This window comes from Juglans regia, chromosome 5, assembly GCF_001411555.2.
Source record: "Juglans regia cultivar Chandler chromosome 5, Walnut 2.0, whole genome shotgun sequence".
Taxonomy (NCBI): domain Eukaryota; kingdom Viridiplantae; phylum Streptophyta; class Magnoliopsida; order Fagales; family Juglandaceae; genus Juglans; species Juglans regia.
This window is the reverse complement of record NC_049905.1, coordinates 6,520,370-6,537,878: the sequence shown is the minus strand read 5'-3', so window position 1 is coordinate 6,537,878 and position 17,509 is coordinate 6,520,370. Positions and strand designations below refer to the sequence as shown.

Below are 17,509 nucleotides of genomic sequence, written 5' to 3'. Positions count from 1 at the left end.
CAAAACCTCTGGCGATCTTCAAATATTGACTTCCTTCCTGAAACTCCAGTGACTGAACTCGATCACCTAACTCCGACACAGAGTATGCATGCACTCAAAAAGAGCGATAAAATATTAGAAAATTCTCAAGGGGATTTTCTCACACTCAACTACCACTCTCTGAGAGAAACAGTATGAAAATTCTCCAAAAAATTTTCTCACCAAAATATGCATTGGAAAATGCTTTAGAAAATATGCAAATCTGAATCTCTACAGATCTTAACCAATAGGATCTCTTAAATAAACAATCTGAAAATCAATTCCAATTATAGTAGGATTCTGCCGATGAAACAAATCTGATAAGAGTTTGATCAGCAGTAGGAGTCTGCTGACAGAATGAGTAGGTAGGAATTTGATCTCCTGTAGGACTCTGCTGACAGAAGGATTCTGCTAGGAAACGATTATGTTGACACCTGGCGCTAAGTTTTCCCATTAGATATAATTTGCATTCAACTGGTTAATTTCAGACTCATTGAACTTTGGATACACACTTTCATGACTTATTTAAGATATTATCTAATAACCACTTAATTCAAATTAAATGTTCTTAGATAAAGATAAAATATTTACATTTATCAAATCTCAACAATCTCCCAACTTAAATAAATCTCTATTGTCTTAGTCATCTAATCCTAACCAACTACTTTTACATTTACAAATATATTAGATGAAAATCATCTATAATATTCTAGCAGAATATTGATGGATGCACCTAATTGCAAGCCTTTTGAAGTTCATGAATCAACTTTGTACAATTTAGAAATCAAGAAGTGCTATACCACAAAAAGATTTCAAAAAGCTAAACTCAAATTGATATGATTTTATGTGATACGTTAGATTTACTTTACAGTTTATATAATAAAAATAATTTTATAATCTGACATATCACATTAAAACACAAAAAGCTAAACTCAAATTGATATGATTTTATGTGATACGTTAGATTTACTTTACAGTTTATATAATAAAAATAATTTTATAATCTGACATATCACATTAAAACACAACAGTTTATAAATTTATTTTTATGTAATTTTTTCGTGGCTAAAACATTTCTCTTTAAAATTGAACTCATAACTTGTAAAAGCATCAAAATTCAAAGTAAAAATTTTACAATTAATAATAAATAAATAAATACCAAGAAGAACTATGAAATTCCCTCAACTCCTCGCACCAACTTTTATAAGCTGTAACCGACCAACCACTAGCTCTTATTAGGAGGTCCCTATCTTAAAGTTTCTTTTAGTTTTGCTTACTCAAACCGCTTGCTCTCTGACCCGTGTCTACCAACTCCACCTTTTACCCTTACCCCCATTCTATATTCCATGAATTTCAACCAATTTTGGTGACTATGAAAAGCTCAACTTCAAAGCGTAGAGTGAATGATGGCTTTAATAGAGAGATTGGTTGGGAGCTCAGGCCGGGTGGCATGCTTGTTCAAAAGAGAGATGTTGGGGATGCCTCTTCTGGGCCTATGATCAAGATCAAAGTCTCCCATGGTTCTTATCATCATGATATCACTGTCCCCGCCCAGTCCACTTTCGGTAATCATCAACATACAGACTTTCTGGGTTCCTTTTGTTTTACTCTATTTGTGTCAATTTTGTGAGTATTTGCGCCCCTTTCCTAGTTTGGTGCATTTCACTTTCACCTTTTGGTCTTTGGGTCATTGCCATAAAAGCAAGTCTTATAATTTTTTGTCCTGCATTTCAGCAAGTTTAGAAGGAATTCGAACTTGATCTTTCTCCATGAAGACCATGAGTTCAGCATTGACCTCTATAATTCAATAGGCAATTGCTTCTCGAAGTTGGCCCCTTGAGATTTAGTAATCTTGTTTCTGTTTGCTTTATTTGTCATTTATTTTCCCTTCTCTCTTAAACCTATTATTTGATATTCATTAGGACTTTAGAATTTTGCTTCATTAATTGGTTTGTTGGGATTATCATAATTCAATCCTGTATCTGATGCTTAATCTCTGTTTATGTTCACTGAAAAGGGGATTTGAAAATGGTTCTTTCCCATGAGACTGGTCTGGAGCCTAAGGAGCAAAGATTGCTGTTTCGAGGGAAAGAAAAGGAGGATGAGGAATGCTTGGAAATGGCAGGTGTAAAAGATACATCCAAAGTTATACTGTTGGAGGACCCGGCTAGCAAAGAGAAGAAGCTCGAGGAGATGCAGAGAAACCAATTTATACTAAAGGCCTATGAGGCAGTTGCCAAAGTGAGAGCAGAGGTTGAGAGGCTTTCAGAGAAGGTTGGCGCCCATTATCTGAATGCTCCTATATCATCATCATCATAAAGACTTATTTTAGTGTTTGTTAATGTTTTTCTTAGATTATTGCTTTGGAGGCAACCGTTCGCAGTGGCGGCAAGATCATGGATAAGGAATTTGTTGTCTTGACGGAGTTGCTCATGATGCAGTTACTTAAATTGGATTCTATTGAGGCTGATGGAGAAGCAAAAGTGCAGAGACGGATTGAGGTATGCCATTATTCCTATTAACACTGTGACATTAAATATTTTGTGTTGTTTGGTGAGTCAGAAATTCAGAATGCTGGTTTTGAACTTGTGTCCTGATTGAAGGGATCATTGTTGTTGGGTAGTGTTATGGAAGTTTGATATATTATGAAAACCTACTTCGATTCGGATTGTTTCAAATAAGAGTCTTATGGCTTCTCTGCTCAAGCCAAACACGGTTTAGGGGGATGATATTTATTAGACCTTGTTATGGTTCTGTGCTTAAAACAGAAGATGAGCAAGAGATTGCCTATAAAGTATCTGTCCTGAATATATGTAAAACGATTGAGGTTTTCTGAATTGGGAGCTGGAACAGACAGCCATTTATGTCTGATCTCCTGAGCTTCTTGTGGGGGTGATAATCAAGTTTATTAGAGAGAAAAAAGAAGAGAAAAGATGATACATATAGCAAACAATATGTCTGACAAGATGGCGAACTTGACATTGTTTATTTGTTGCACAGGTTCGTCGAGTCCAGAGCTTTGTAGACATGCTCGACAAGCTCAAGGCACAAAACTCCAATCCCTTTAGCAACAGTAAGGATGTGGCGTCAGTGAATACCAAATGGGAGACGTTTGAGTCGGGATTGGGAAGCCTGCATGCCCCAACCCCACTGCAATCCTCTACCAAAATAACTCAGGACTGGGAAGTGTTCGACTAAATGGATGTTTGACTGAAGTTTTATGGGTTTTTATATTCAATGCTGGAAGACCATCTTCATAGAAGCCGGAACCCATTTATATTTGTACAACTTTGGGTGTGTAAGCATGGTTTGAAATGAAAGATTAAGGTGCTTTTCTATTCTTATGTGCTTGCCTTCTCTTGTGCATTAACACTCACACCGATTAAGTCTGTTGTAGTTCGTGTAATTGAGTACTCATTTATATTGGAACAACACGGCTTTATAGTCTGTGAGGGAGCTAAAAACTAGACATGATACACGAGTTTCTAATGTCAGTTAGTAATATTTGCCTTTCTTTTCCTACTCAATATCTATTATTGTATTCATGCATATAAGAATGAAAATCACCAGTTCATCATGTTGGTGAAATATGTCATATTAAGGATTGAAAAATGCTAATATGACTCTCAAATGTGCTCACTCATATATTTTTATTTTCTATTTTTTATCTTTTTAATAGTTAAAAAAGTGACTATTTAATGAATTTATATATTTTTTAATTTTTTTAATCGTTAAGGATGTTTAAAAAATGTTTAAAAGAAAAAGAAAAAGAAAATCATTTGCACTAGTGTGCATATTTGGTGTGCACCCTAGCATTATCCTTGGGGATTGCTGCAATTTTATGCTCCTTCACCAAAGCTTCAGAGTCCACCAACCCACTTGGGACAGTGTTTTTAATGTGCTTTGCAGTTTCAAATTTCAACTCTATGCTTCTTTCTTCCAAAAGCTATAGCTGCCAACTTAAATAAGATAGATTCAGGGGGTTCATGAAAACTTCGTGCAGGGCAAAAACCTTTCAGTGGTATTTCATTTATACTGGGGGTTGAGATGGGCGGAGATAGGGAAAATGGACTTAAAAGATGTAAAGAAAATATCTCAATACAAACCATTTTCATATCAAAATAAGATTTTTCATTTGCCTTTCTTGCTCTTGCTGGCATTCAAACAAAAATCATCCAGTGGGACCTGATCAAGAATATTGGTACACAAGCCATTCACCATTGAGGGTTGAGGACCAAGCATATAATATTGAACATGAACTCACTATACTTCAAGAAGACATGCCCAGAAAAAAATCATGTCATTTGCCTTTATCCTCCTGAAGTTAGCCTGACAAGTTCATCCGTTTCATGGCTCTTGAAATGTGCCATTTGAGTACTCTTCACCTGCACCACTGGATGTTCCATTTGATAACCGGCTTGTGCTGGTGGAATTTGAATAAGGAGAGTATGTGGAAACAGGGCTGCCTTGTGAATACCGGTTCTGGACAGCCGTGCTACTTCTTGTTACCTTGAGTCGAGCCTTTCTACCCTGCAGTGGAGTACAGAAGTGAAACCATTAAGGAAAACAGGAACTCATGAAGAAGGCCTTGCATGGGTTTTTACGTAATAGTGTTTACAGTTAGCTGAGATAACTGTGACAACCAAATCAAGGGGACAAAGGATCACCTTCCCCATGCACTTCTCAAGATGAGGAGCAAATCTTCCAGCCATGATAGATCGACCACAATTCATGCAATCAAATATTTCATTCGCTACAGGAGGATGGGTTTGTCCAAATATGTCAACCACATACTTGCTATTAGCTTCACCACTATTACTAGGATCAGCTACCCTTACCCGGGCTTGTGCTGACAGTCTCAGTTCTTCTTCCTCTTCTTCCAAATTACGATCAAGGCCCAACCTTGCTATTCGATGACACTCAGATGCCACATCAACAATAATGGAATCCAGGAGATCCCCAAAAAACTGAGATGAAAGCTGCAAGCAAAAAGCAAGAAAGAGCAAGGAAATGTGACAAACATCACACAGAAAGATTTCTACAGAAGCGAACAAGTTTCTAAATTTTATTGTAATATAGAAATCAAGCAAGAGCCTGAACTATCTTTACTTTTGGTCATAGTTTCTAAAATTTATCATAATAAGAAATCAAGCAAGAGTCGGAACTATCTTTACTTTCAATTATTGAATCAAACCAATCTGCAACATTTTGTTGTGCAGTCAAACCAAGAAAAGATAATGTCAGTTTATAGAATGACTCATCTGATATATTTAATTCCTTTTAGAAAAACCAAAAGATCGCAACAAAAGAAGGGAAAATAAGCAAAAAGACTCAAACGCAAAAAAAACCTGATGACCTACATGAACAAAAAAGAAAAATTATCTTTCAAAGGAGATAGTGATGCTCTGAACACCCCAGGGCCACAAACACACCCTTTCTTCCAACGTGCTTGGCATACAGAGGTATTGCAATATCTTCCGTTTTGTTTAGCCCTGCTTTCAGCCTAAGATAGGTCTTAACTCAGAAAACTCAAGGTCTTTAATCTTATTATGTGCAAGAAGAATCAATCTGATCTGAAACTAATATTTTGGAGGTTTTCATCTTATCTTCCATTGCTCAACAATTAAGCCACAAAACAAAAATTGTGTTTCTATAAATGAGAAGGGATACCTGAGCATGAGAACCCATATTATCCTCGTTAAACCCTGACATGAAGAGCAGAATTGCAAGTCCAGTGTGACGCCGGCTAACCAAAAAATTCATTTTGACATGAATGTAAGTAGCAGAGATTCAACTGTCTTACAAGGAAATGATGAATTGTTCGAGCAATCCAGAATCTCATGATTAAGATGCAAACATCCTTCAATAGTTTTTCATGATTGATATTGATACACAAGTTTTTATATTAGATTTCCTTCTTTTGATACTTATAAAAAAAAAATAATAACAATAAAAAAAATCTCCTCCTTTTAAAATCTTCTCCAAAAGTTGCACATATATGCAAAGTTTATCTATTTCAAGGAATTCCTGTAACAATCACTATATAAACCCATTTGATAATTTAATAAATAATTGGTCACAAGCAAAAATAAAAGATCCCTCTATCAACTTCCCCCCAAGAAAAAAAACTGGGAAATTTGAATGAAAGGGAAAGCGGTAGGAATAAATTTAGAAGATTATCACCTAAAAAAGGGAAAATCGTTTGCATCGTAACAATCTTAATGAAACCAAATACGCGTTAACATGTAATATTGATACTAGCATAAACACTACAAAATGATTTTGCAGATCCAGAAAAGTAGTTGCTTTTGTATCAGAGAGAGAGAGAGAGAGAGAGAGCTCACCAAGAATCTATTGAAGCGCGGAGAGAGAGCTAGCTCGCTTTGCCGTCTGTACTGTGGAACGAGAAGGGCGAGGTCGGGTTGGGATTCTTGGGAATTTGGATGGGGAATTTGTGCTGGGCGACATGTGTTTGTTGAGGCCCAGAAAGTGGCCTTAACAAAGACAACGTGTTATTAAGTTACGAAGGCGAGAAAGGACGACTCGAAGATGCTTTTCGTAACGCCAAGAATATCGCCTTAACAATAGAAACATGAAAAAAAATAATTCCGTTGCCGGGAATCGAACCCGGGTCTCCTGGGTGAAAGCCAGATATCCTAACCGCTGGACGACAACGGAATCTTGTTGAAGTGAAAACCACTACTTATTTATATATAGAGAAAATGTTTTATTCCATCATCATTTGTGTACATTTTTTAATTCTCTCGTTCAAATTAGGTCTCGTTTGTTTTGAAAAAACATCTCATCTCATCTTATCTAATTATTAAAATTTTTTTAACTTTCAATACAAAATAAAATAAACAATTCAACTTTTTCAAATCTCAAAACAAAAATAATATTAAAAAATATACTCTAACAATATTTTATTTAATTTTTTAACTTTAATCTCATCTCATCTCATCTCATCTCCGAAAACAAACGAGGCCTTAGTCTATCCAGAATACATTATTTACAAATCAGTTGGATCACATACCTAATAAAACACTTACTTCATTTGATTCGAAAGAAAAATTTTAAAAATTAAATCTTATAATATGAATGTTATATTTTATATATTAATTTATAAATAGAATAATTTATATATATATATAATTTTATTATCAAATCGATATGTACGTTTGTATAGTACGCTTCTTAATTAATGAACGCTAGTTTTTTTTTTTAATTTTTTTTATATATTTTTAATATATTTAAATATTTTTAAAAAATAAAAAAAAATATATCAATAAATTTAAAATTATTTTTTTAATTATTAAATAAAAAAATTTATGTATATTTGAGTGGTACACCTCGAACGCAAAGGAGCTTTTTCCATTTTGTTAACCGAACCTCCCGGCCATGTCCATCAGGCGCCTGCATGTACGTCGTGACCTTATCTTGTTCATCATGGATCTTCTGCCGCACTACCAGTCCCTTCTGGCTTCTGCATCACCTGAAATGCCCCACCATTCCCATCTCTTGTTATCCCAAACCATATATATCACATCCCATGATTACTTTATACATCCCGTGCAGATACATCCTTGTCTAATAAGTCTCCAAACAATCATGACCTATATTATATATATATATATATATATATATATATATATATATATATATACACACTAGCGGTTGGGTAATGTGCGAGACACATTTGCTCGGTTGAAAAATAACTTATTTTATAAAATATAAATATGTTTTAGATTTAAAAAAAAAAAAAACATAATCATAAGTAAAATAAGTAATATATAGAGAATTTTTTATGAACTCAATTTCTATACCTAACAAGTGAAAAGAGATATGGAGAATTTTTGTAATAGTGATAGTACTTCATTGCATAAATCGAAGCAATCCAACCGAAAAAAAAAAATGAGAAGTGGTAAAATGAAGGATTGGATTTAAATCTTAAAAATTTTAATGTATCAGCAGCAGCCTCGTCCTTTAAAAAATAACACACGTAGACATAATATCCTTAGATATGATTTGAATCGATGTATTAATAGTAGTGACATGGTTTGTGAATAGTAATATATAAAATTATTTGAATTAAGATGTTTTATTTGATTTTAGAAAATGAGAGAAAAAAAAGTTAAAATAAAAATATTATAAAAGTTAAAATATTATTGGAATATAATTTTTTAATGTAGTTTTTGTTTTAAAATTTAAAAAATTTATATTTAAGAAAATTGTAATGATTAGATTAACAAATTAAAAAATATTTTATATTTAAATAATATTTTAAAAAATATATAAAAGTTTCTGAAAACTTAAGAATCTATTAATCTCTTCCTCGAACTCAATAATTTTGTTTGAGAAGAGATAAATTGTCAATTTCCTCCTGACCCAATGATGTTGTAAATTTTTTATTTTTTTAAAAATGTTTATGATGATTAAAAAAATACATGAAAAAAAGAAAAGAAAAATAAAAAAATGAAATACACATTCATGACATATTTTCAGGTTACTTTTTTATTAGTTGTAGCAGTTCTCTTTAGTTAATTAATAATATTATCATATTTAAATTATGTTAAAACTCTAATTATTTATATAGTTATACTTTTTTAAAAATATTTAACAAAATTTTATTATTTATTTAATGATGAAATATTAGTATTTTATAAATGGCTTGATTATTTTGAAATTAGTGGTACTTGTATAAAATCCTGTATGGCGAAAGATTTTCTAATTGATAAAAAAAGCACGTTTGCCACATCTGTCAAATTGAAGAAAAAAATAAAGTGTAATTTCAAATATTAAAATAGTTTAATGTATAAGAATAAAATTATTATTTATTTATGTTCATCATTTATTATGAAATTTAAATTATATTAAAAATTTAAATTAATTAGATAGTTTTTTTTTCTTAAAAATGTACAGTAAAATTTCATCATTTATTTAATGATAAAAAATTAGTATTTTATAAATTAAAGTTAATTTTTAGTGTATGATATAATAAACAGTAATAGGATATGCGAAAAAAACATACGAAGAAAAAAGAAACAGCTTCTTTATTGATCATTTAAAACTAAAAAATTAATATTTTTTTCACTTTTTCTTTCTTCCTCTCTCTCATTTCTTACGCACGATTGTGGTATTATGTCGCACATTGGCATTCACACGGAAAAAAAAAATGATTTAGATTTACTGTTTATGATAAACAGTAATAAACAATAATATTATAACAACTTTTAGGTATAGGCAGAAATATTATAGTAATTTTTAAGTATAGACAGATATTGCTCAAAAAAAAAAAACTAAACACCTGGCCTATTGCTTCTCTCATTTAATGCATTGCCCCGTGAGCCTCCTTGTTTTAAATAAGCAAGCTGCTGCAAATCACGTGAATGGATGGATGGATTGATGCTATATATATATATATATATATACTAGCAGTGGATCTACGTGCGATGCACGTTTGCCCTGTGTTAGATTATTCTAAAATGTAAACATCTAGTGTAGAAGAAGAGAAATTAATGATAAGGTCTATGAAGATAACATAATTAATTGTTTAAGCAAATTATAATTGTTTAAAGTCTCTGATAATAGATTTAAACAGACTATATGTTTAAGCAAGTCAGGAAAGTGAATATTACATAATTGTTTTTTTGGTACTAAAAGTAAAGTCTGAAACAACTAAATATTACATAAAGTAAAGTCTGAAACGACTAAATATTACATAATTGTTTCTTTTGGTACTAAAAGTAAAGTCTGAAACAACTGAATATTACATAATGGATTCAAAGTGGTGTGTTCTCCTCATTCACAGCATTGTTCTCCTCATTCGCAGCATTTATGGAGAGAACGTTGAAGTTTTTGTGACGTTGTTTTTGGAGTTGATCTAAATTTGCACCCAATTGTATGATCCATTTTTTTGTTGAACATAATTTTGCAATATTTTGGATATACGGTAAATGTTCCTGTATGGTGAATAAATTTAATGTAAAATATATTTTTAATAACTTCCTATTTGAATATCTAAAATTAAATGTTTTTAAAATATAAATTGGAATTTGAATAAGTTGGTTACCTCTCCTGTATGTTCCATTAGTTCGATTGCTGTGCAACCTAGAGCTTCTTCTGCGATTTTACCGAACATGACAGCTCCTAGTCGTCCATTACCATCGTCAACTTCGATGTAAGCTCGACAGCTATATAAACAAACTATATTTTTTAGTCTGAATGATTAAGCAATAATTTAAATATAATATAAAATTGATTAAAGGAACATTTACGACGTAAAATATGAATATAAGATGTATACCGTGGTTGTGCATTACTCATGTATTTGCAATGATAACATTGAAATTTTTCATTTTGTTCATATTCAGTCCCCTTTTTACATCCAATGCAGGACATGTAGAAGAATATTTGATGGAGATCAACCACACAAATAGTTGCTTTAATCCAAAATTTTGCTTTCTGCATTAATTTTGCAACAGATATATATTTTTAGTGGTTGTAAATAATATGTAGTCTTAAGATAAGGTTAGAAATGTACCGTCATCGGCTGTAATGATTTAAGAAAACCAGCAAGATCATCAAGCTTAATTATGTCTTTCATGTCAACATTTGATGTCGATGCTGATGCTGATGCCGTTGTATGATGTAGATTTTTTTCGACGATTTCTTCAAGCAGTGCATGGTTTAGCATTGTCCTAAATATTTTTAGAATAATTTAAAATGAATGAGAGAAATAATTGAGGAAAAGATATAGTAGGTACAAATTGTATATGTATATAATAAAGTAAGAAAGAATTACCATTGACATAATGGAGTTGCAGCAGGGATGATAGGATTTAAGGTAAATACACTTGTTGGTTGAGACGAAAGAGAGAGACCTATATTATAAAGAAAAGATATTTGTTAGTAGATAATAACATTCTATTTTTAATAAATGTTGATATTATAAGTTGTGTGATATACCATTGTATGAACCAACTTTTATACGTGTTGCGAGTAGAGTTGGCTTAGCTTCAATAATATCAGAGATTGTTCGGCATTCACCATCCACAAATCGACTCCACATAGTCAACCATATGGGCATTAGGCTGTAAATTTTAGGAGAAAATATTTAAAAGTGTAGCATGATGAAATAGTATTGAAAATAAGTTAATTAAAGAATTTATTAATATCACATATATAGTTGAGAAATCTTTTTTACCTCTGGTCGATAACATATATTTCTTGAATTTTTGTTGGCCCATGTTTTGAGGTAATTTCTCTAGGAGGTTTCATGTATATTGCGATCGCCAGAATAGCTGTCCAATTATGTTAAAAAAAAAAATTGTGAAAACTGAATAAGAATATCAAGATGTACGTTAAATATATCGATGTGATATTTACCTATTTCAGTTCCAGTGTCTTTGTACTCATGCAGATTGGTGAATGGGATAATATCATATTCTGGTGGTTGTAATTCCACTTCGTTATCTTGAATGTTTTCGATGATTGTTCTTGAATTTAAGATCCACTGGTATTCATGCGCTTCAATTCTATGCCTGGGATCTAAAGGCTTAACATAAGCATTACTGATGTAGTAAGACCGGAAGATGTGCAACATGTCATTACGTAGGTCTATATCTTTGCCGAAAATTGTTGCTTGTAGTCGGTTGCCCTGCATAATATTGTATAAATGAATAGTTATTTCTATTCTATTGATTGTAAAATAGTATTTATTAAATATATATAAGATTTAATCTGAGAATATAGTTAGAATGAATCTATGTTGTAAGGGGAAAACATATTTATTTTGGATATATCATGTGAAGGAATATAATATAAATATTAAGTATATTTTTGCAAGAATGATAATGATATCAATGTGTTACCTCAGGGTCTATCAATGTCAGATTTTGATATTTTGTCGGTGAATGTTGTGCAGTACGTTTGGGAGATTTGTCTGACACAATCATCTTGATGCTCCAATTTCTTGTACTTGGAGTAATGTCTTTGATTGATGTATAGATAGTCCGCATGTTGAAGCCTACTTATAAATGAAGAGAAAAAAAATATTAGTTTAAACAATTGAATTTAAATAAGACAATTTCAATAATAGAAAAACAGGAAGTTCTGAAAATTACATAATGGAAAAACAAATTGTATTTAATTGAGAGGTATATATTGAAATTTGATTACTTACAGAAGTTTATGATGGATATGCTAGTGTTAGTAATTCTTTATAAACAATATTATTTGTTTCAGCTTCTTCAGAATCTTGAGTTGATACTGGTCTTATAAGAACTTTTACTGAAGCAGAAGTCTTGGCTCTTGATAGTGCTACATAAAGTTGGCCATGACAAAATACAGGTTGAGGCAAGTATACACCAACAAAATCTAATGTCTGTCCTTGTGCTTTATTTATTGTCATTGCAAAACTTAATCTGATAGGAAATTGTGTTCTTTTGAATGGAAAACCACTATTGTCATCTGCATTTGGCAAGAAAGGAATTCTTGGTATGAAAACTTTTTTTCCGGTGTGGTGACCAACTGCAATTTCAGCATCAATGATATTTCATTCAAAGTTGCGACAAATAAGACGTGTTCCATTGCATAAACCTTCTGAAGGATTGACATTTCTGAGTAACATGTTGGGACAATTTTTTTTTAATAACAGCTCATGAGGTGGAAGTCCATTTGGTGTCAATGTATTTAAAAAATCCTCCATGATTCCTTGTTCTGATGTATCAATCGTTTCATCGAAGCTATAGTATTGTGTAACTGTACCAGGAAATCTTTGAATAAGTATTGTATTTATCTCATCGACAGAGTTGTTCTTTGGTGTCAAGATAGCTCGATTTGTCATTTCGGATAAATTTTCTGAATAGCTGCCAATATCTTGGAAGTCTGCATCGATTAGATCATCTAAAAACTCCACATCATTTCTGTAAGGAATGAGCATTTCATTGGGAATTTTGATCTTATTCTCAATTGTGATTGGTGTTGTTCCATTTCCGACCTGAAGTAAATAATTTGAGAAGTTTGGATCGAATCTTGCTCGCATATTCTCACTCAACCTAATCTTAGTTAAAGTAGACCACAAATATGACGATGCTAAACTGGCATTAACTTCTTCTTGTCTTGTGCCTTTCCGAATCACAGGTAAGACTTGACGAAAATCTCCACCGAATACGATAATTTTTCCACCAAATGGTAATCTTGAATCAGTTATGTCTCGTAACATTTTATCCAATGCTTGCATACATTCTTTTCTAGACATAGGTGCTTCATCCCATATGATTAGCTTTGCAAGACGTAACAATTTGGCAAGAGCACTTTGTTTGCTTACACAACAAGTACTATTTTTGTCAAGATCTAATGGAATTTTGAAGCGTGAATGGGCTGTTCGACCTCCAGGTAAAATAGATGCAGCAACACCAGACGATGCAGTTGTAAGAGCAATTAAGTTTCTTGATCTTACTGTAGCGAGAAGTGCTTTATATAAGAATGTTTTCCTTGTTCCGTCCGGACCATCAATGAAAAATGCAGCAGATTCATTTAGAAGGACTTTCTGCAAAATTGATTCATATGCGTGTTGTTGTTCAGAATTAAGACTCATCGAAGCCATAAGATCTTCTTCTGGTATCGAAACTGCAAATTCATCATTTATTTCTCTAGCTTCAGTTTCGTTCTGATCAAAAGAGACATCATGTTCTGTTAAATGAAACATGTTTATGTCTTTTCCCATCGATTCAAGTGTAGAAGAGATGCTTCGTAAGACTTTTGTCCTAATATCTGCTGATGTTGCAACACTTGTTTGGAAATCACTTGACATATCTTGTTCAAAATATTCCCAAAGTTCTCTAGGATTTGTTGGATTACAGTATACTAAAATTGTTGCAAATAGCCGTCTTAAACTGTGTGGTATTTGGTATAAGGAAGCCTCTTGTATACAATCTTGCAAACTGGTATCTCTTTGTAACAAACCATGTAATGTAGCTGCTTCACGAAAGGTTGGTGCAGTGACATTGCCAACTGTTTTGATGTGGTCAAATGATAAAGGGCCTCTTATATGATTTAACAATATCCGTAAGTAATACCTTTCACCTTCGAATGGACTTGCTGTAACAATGCGGCCTATAACAGTTTTCTTCTTTCTTGGAGTCCATATTTTGTGTTGTTGGTTCCAAACAAAAGCTTCAGGAAATTCTTTGTACAGTAGTTTTCGTGCATTTTCATTAGTTTGATTTGTTGAAAAGAATTCAGTCAACATTGATTTTGCCGTAAAATCGGATCTCAGAACATTGTTAAGGTTGTCATGTGCATGAAAAGCTACCAGATGTTGATCTTCAAGATGTAGATGTAAACTGTAAACTGATGGATACATTTCATTAAGAATAAAACCATATATTCTCCACATAGCTTCTGGTGGAGCAATCCATCTGGCTGATTGAAATTGTTGGATTTCATCTATATCTTGGATGTTTTGTCCAGGAATCAAGTTGAAAGCAACATGATCATGACCTTTATAAATGTACTTATAAAGGTATTTGACTGCTTTGATTGTTGAGCAAATTTCTACATTCAAGTGACAATCAAATTTTGCGAGGAGATATGGATTATGTGGAACAACCCAACGGTTATCTAAATCTTTACCTCTGACTTTGACAGTCATTCCATTATCACAACGTTTGTACTGTGGGAAACAATCGATTCCAACGGTTGTGTTAGGTACAAAACCTTTTGGAAAGTGGTTTTTACAACTGCCATTTGCTTTCATACACATATTGTTCGGATTCAGTACTCCACAGGGGCCATGCATCATATGTCTTTTTACTGTCTTGTGCAAATGTAGATTTCTTTCTCTGTCAGGTATTTCTGCTGATACGATTTCATTAAAAGATTATGGAGTATAGATTTTCCAATCTCTTTGTAGTATGATCAAGAAATGTGCATGTGGTAGTCCTCTTTTTTGATGTTCGATGACGTATACATATGCTGAAACTTTTCCAAATATCTCCCGTTTGAATAATTCATTCTTCAGTTCTTCTAATTTTGCTCTAAAGATACGTGCAATCAAATCAGGACGATTTTGTGCTTCTTCTTGTGGACCTAATTCATCTAAGATTTCTTTCCAACTTGGGTTGCATGTCATGGTTAAAAAGATGTCCGGTTTTCCAAAGCGTTGGACTAAAGCCATTGCTTCCATATATCTTTTACGCATATCTCTTGGACCTCCAATAAAAGAGGAAGGCAGAATGATGCGTTTACCAACTTTAGAAGCATTGCTTTGTCCAATTGATAGACTGTCAACTATTCCTTGATATACTTCAGATCGAATCTCTTGTTGTTTATTACGAAAATAATCCAATCTTGACGTCTCAATTTTTACGTACATATCAACAACAAACTACTGCAGTAAACGGCCCGAGAATAGTAAAATAGATTTTGTATTTTTCCTAATTTGAAGTTTGTAGCAGTAGTACTCGCGACATGAGACAACCTGTTGTTTTCTATTTTTTTTCAGCACTGTAAGATAATAAATTTAATAAATTAGAAATATAACATTGTTATATTAGAACAATTAAAAGTTAAAAGAAGAATAATTATTTTAACCTTCTTGTTCCTTTATAAGCAGTTGTTCTGCTGATACTGATTGTTGAGGGTCGACTGATGCTCTTGTTACTTGTTGTGGTAGTCTATCACCTTTCTTTATTCTTAATATTCCTTGGTGCCAACCAGTATCACCAAAAGGAAATAACAATGGATACTGCAGTGGATCATAACAGCCAAAATAGTATTGGACTATATGACTTCCACCTGCATGATTGAATACCACAATATTTCGTCCTCTCAAATGTTCTGAATCATCATCTTCAATCCAAATAACTGCTACTTGAGAAGCTGACGGAGTGTTAAAAACACGCTGATCCAAACCCACATCTGATCTGATATGAATTTTGTGATTTTCCAAATTGGGCAGATCTCCAAGAGTTCGAAAGAATGTTGAGTATGGATTAACATGAAGAATATCCATAAGTTGAGCAACAGTTGATGAATCCAATCTTCCAATGTCATAAACACGATTGTCCAATTCATGTTCGGTATCATAAAAATATAATTGTAGATATGAAGGATGTCCATCCAAAGGAATTAAGTCATTAATGTAATGATAAATTTGACCTTGAGCTCGAAATGTGTAAATACCTTTGTTCCTTCTACACAAATCTCTATCAAATTTAACTCCAAATGATGTGAAAGCAAATTTGTTATTGTATGTGCGAAGATACGTAAGAAAGTTGGTTGATTCAACTGTGTTGGAAGTAAACAAATGGTAAAGTTGTTCTGGAACATCATTTGTAGTTAAAGAGATTGTTCCATCGGCACAACAAAAACCTTTTGTTTCATGTTGAAATCTTTTTGCTTCACAAAATCTACAGAATGGTACTGATGGTAAGAGAGTTGCCTCAAATGGCACTGTTTGTAATATTTTTCTATGACCAGCTGATTGTTGATGTTGATTTCCTATGGAGGAAAAATGAATCATAAAAATGAGGTAAAGAAGGAAAAGAAGGAAAAGAAAGGAAAAGAAGGAAAAGAAATACGATTTAATTTTATATATCTTTCTTACCCCGAAATAGAAATTTTGTTGATGTAATTTCAACTGTGTTTATTTCCTGATAGAGTGCTCCAGAACTACCAATATTAGAATTATAATCCAATTGTTCAACGGAGGATATATCACTGGTTCCAGCTTCGGCACGAAAAGTGTGTTGTCTTTTTGTACAATATGGCCTGACTTCTTCATTATTGTGTACGGATTCTATATGATCTCCCAACACATTTGTTTCGTCCTCAACGATTGGTTGGGAGAAAAATTGTTCTTCATGTTGAGTAGTATCATTCGTAAAATTCCTTTGTTGTAGATGTTTTTCTTTCTTTTTTTGTCGTATATGTTCTCTTTCTTCTAAAGAAAGAGTCTCATATAAATTGTTTATCTTAGAATGTTTTGTAGTACCTTGGGAATCATTTTAAACAAGAATCAAAGTTATAAGAATATCGAAGAATTAATTAATCATATAATGATAAATTTGTACTAATTTATTAATATAAGCTTACCACTTTTCATTTATATATGGAATGAAATAATTCTTCTCGATAACTGGATAAAAGAGAAACTCATAATGATGCAAATTGAAAAACTTTTTTAATCTAAGTATGTATTCCAACAGAATAAAACAACCTATTGAAAAAGATATATTTATAACATCGTTGGTTACCTTGGTAGTCTTGATAAAAGACTAAAAAAACTCAGTCAACTCAGCAAATTTAACGAAGCTGTAAAAAAAAGATAATGAAAATTAGAAATAAACCACCAATAGATATAGAAATTATATAGTTGTTATAGCATGAATTGCTGATGAAGAAAGTAGAAATAAAAAACTTACAGTTAAATTAAATATTTAAACAAATAAAAGGAAACAACAAATTTTGAAATTCATGAAAATGTTAT

The 17,509-nt window shown here is 32.4% G+C and overlaps 3 protein-coding genes and 1 non-coding gene across 5 annotated transcripts; 1 reads left to right on the top strand and 3 right to left on the bottom strand.

The window, feature by feature from the left end:
• The first annotated feature begins 1,252 nt into the window (after nt 1–1,252).
• On the top strand, nt 1,253–3,511 carry LOC108989850 (BAG family molecular chaperone regulator 4-like). The gene is made up of 4 exons (XM_018963610.2): nt 1,253–1,583; nt 2,036–2,292; nt 2,373–2,519; nt 3,019–3,511. The coding sequence occupies exons 1-4, from the start codon at nt 1,391–1,393 to the stop codon at nt 3,214–3,216; spliced, it is 795 nt and encodes a 264-aa protein (XP_018819155.1). The 5' UTR covers nt 1,253–1,390; the 3' UTR covers nt 3,217–3,511.
• Nucleotides 3,512–4,100: 589 nt separating this feature from the next.
• Nucleotides 4,101–6,536, bottom strand: LOC108989901 (SAGA-associated factor 11-like). Of its 2 annotated transcripts, none has more exons than XM_018963666.2 (4): nt 6,363–6,536; nt 5,689–5,764; nt 4,686–4,997; nt 4,101–4,548 (listed from the first exon to the last, which is right to left on the bottom strand). In XM_018963666.2, the coding sequence occupies exons 2-4, from the start codon at nt 5,728–5,730 to the stop codon at nt 4,366–4,368; spliced, it is 537 nt and encodes a 178-aa protein (XP_018819211.1). In that variant the 5' UTR covers nt 5,731–5,764; nt 6,363–6,536; the 3' UTR covers nt 4,101–4,365. The 2 variants fall into 2 exon arrangements, with proteins under 2 accessions (XP_018819211.1, XP_018819212.1); XM_018963667.2 differs by having other exon boundaries at nt 4,127–4,548; nt 5,689–5,723; nt 6,363–6,484.
• An 88-nt stretch (nt 6,537–6,624) lies between these two features.
• On the bottom strand, nt 6,625–6,696 carry TRNAE-UUC. Its single transcript has one exon. It is a non-coding gene; the product is annotated as a tRNA-Glu (tRNA).
• Nucleotides 6,697–12,571: 5,875 nt separating this feature from the next.
• On the bottom strand, nt 12,572–14,671 carry LOC118348414 (ATP-dependent DNA helicase pfh1-like). The gene has a single exon (XM_035690025.1). The coding sequence runs from the start codon at nt 14,669–14,671 to the stop codon at nt 12,572–12,574; it is 2,100 nt and encodes a 699-aa protein (XP_035545918.1).
• Between the last annotated feature and the right edge of the window lie 2,838 nt (nt 14,672–17,509).

Bases quoted from the DNA above. Each gene is read 5' to 3' on its own strand.
- LOC108989850 (XM_018963610.2), top strand. From the start codon at position 1,391: ATGAAAAGCTCAACTTCAAAGCGTAGAGTGAATGATGGCTTTAATAGA. The intron at 1,584-2,035 runs GTAATCATCAAC...TTCACTGAAAAG, and splicing joins CCCCGCCCAGTCCACTTTCG to GGGATTTGAAAATGGTTCTT. The intron at 2,520-3,018 runs GTATGCCATTAT...TTTGTTGCACAG, and splicing joins AAGTGCAGAGACGGATTGAG to GTTCGTCGAGTCCAGAGCTT.
- LOC108989901 (XM_018963666.2), bottom strand. From the start codon at position 5,730: ATGTCAGGGTTTAACGAGGATAATATGGGTTCTCATGCTCAG. The intron at 4,998-5,688 runs GTATCCCTTCTC...TTTTGCTTGCAG, and splicing joins ATATGGGTTCTCATGCTCAG to CTTTCATCTCAGTTTTTTGG. The intron at 4,549-4,685 runs GTGATCCTTTGT...ACTCCACTGCAG, and splicing joins TTGAGAAGTGCATGGGGAAG to GGTAGAAAGGCTCGACTCAA.
- LOC118348414 (XM_035690025.1), bottom strand. From the start codon at position 14,671: ATGACTGTCAAAGTCAGAGGTAAAGATTTAGATAACCGTTGGGTTGTT.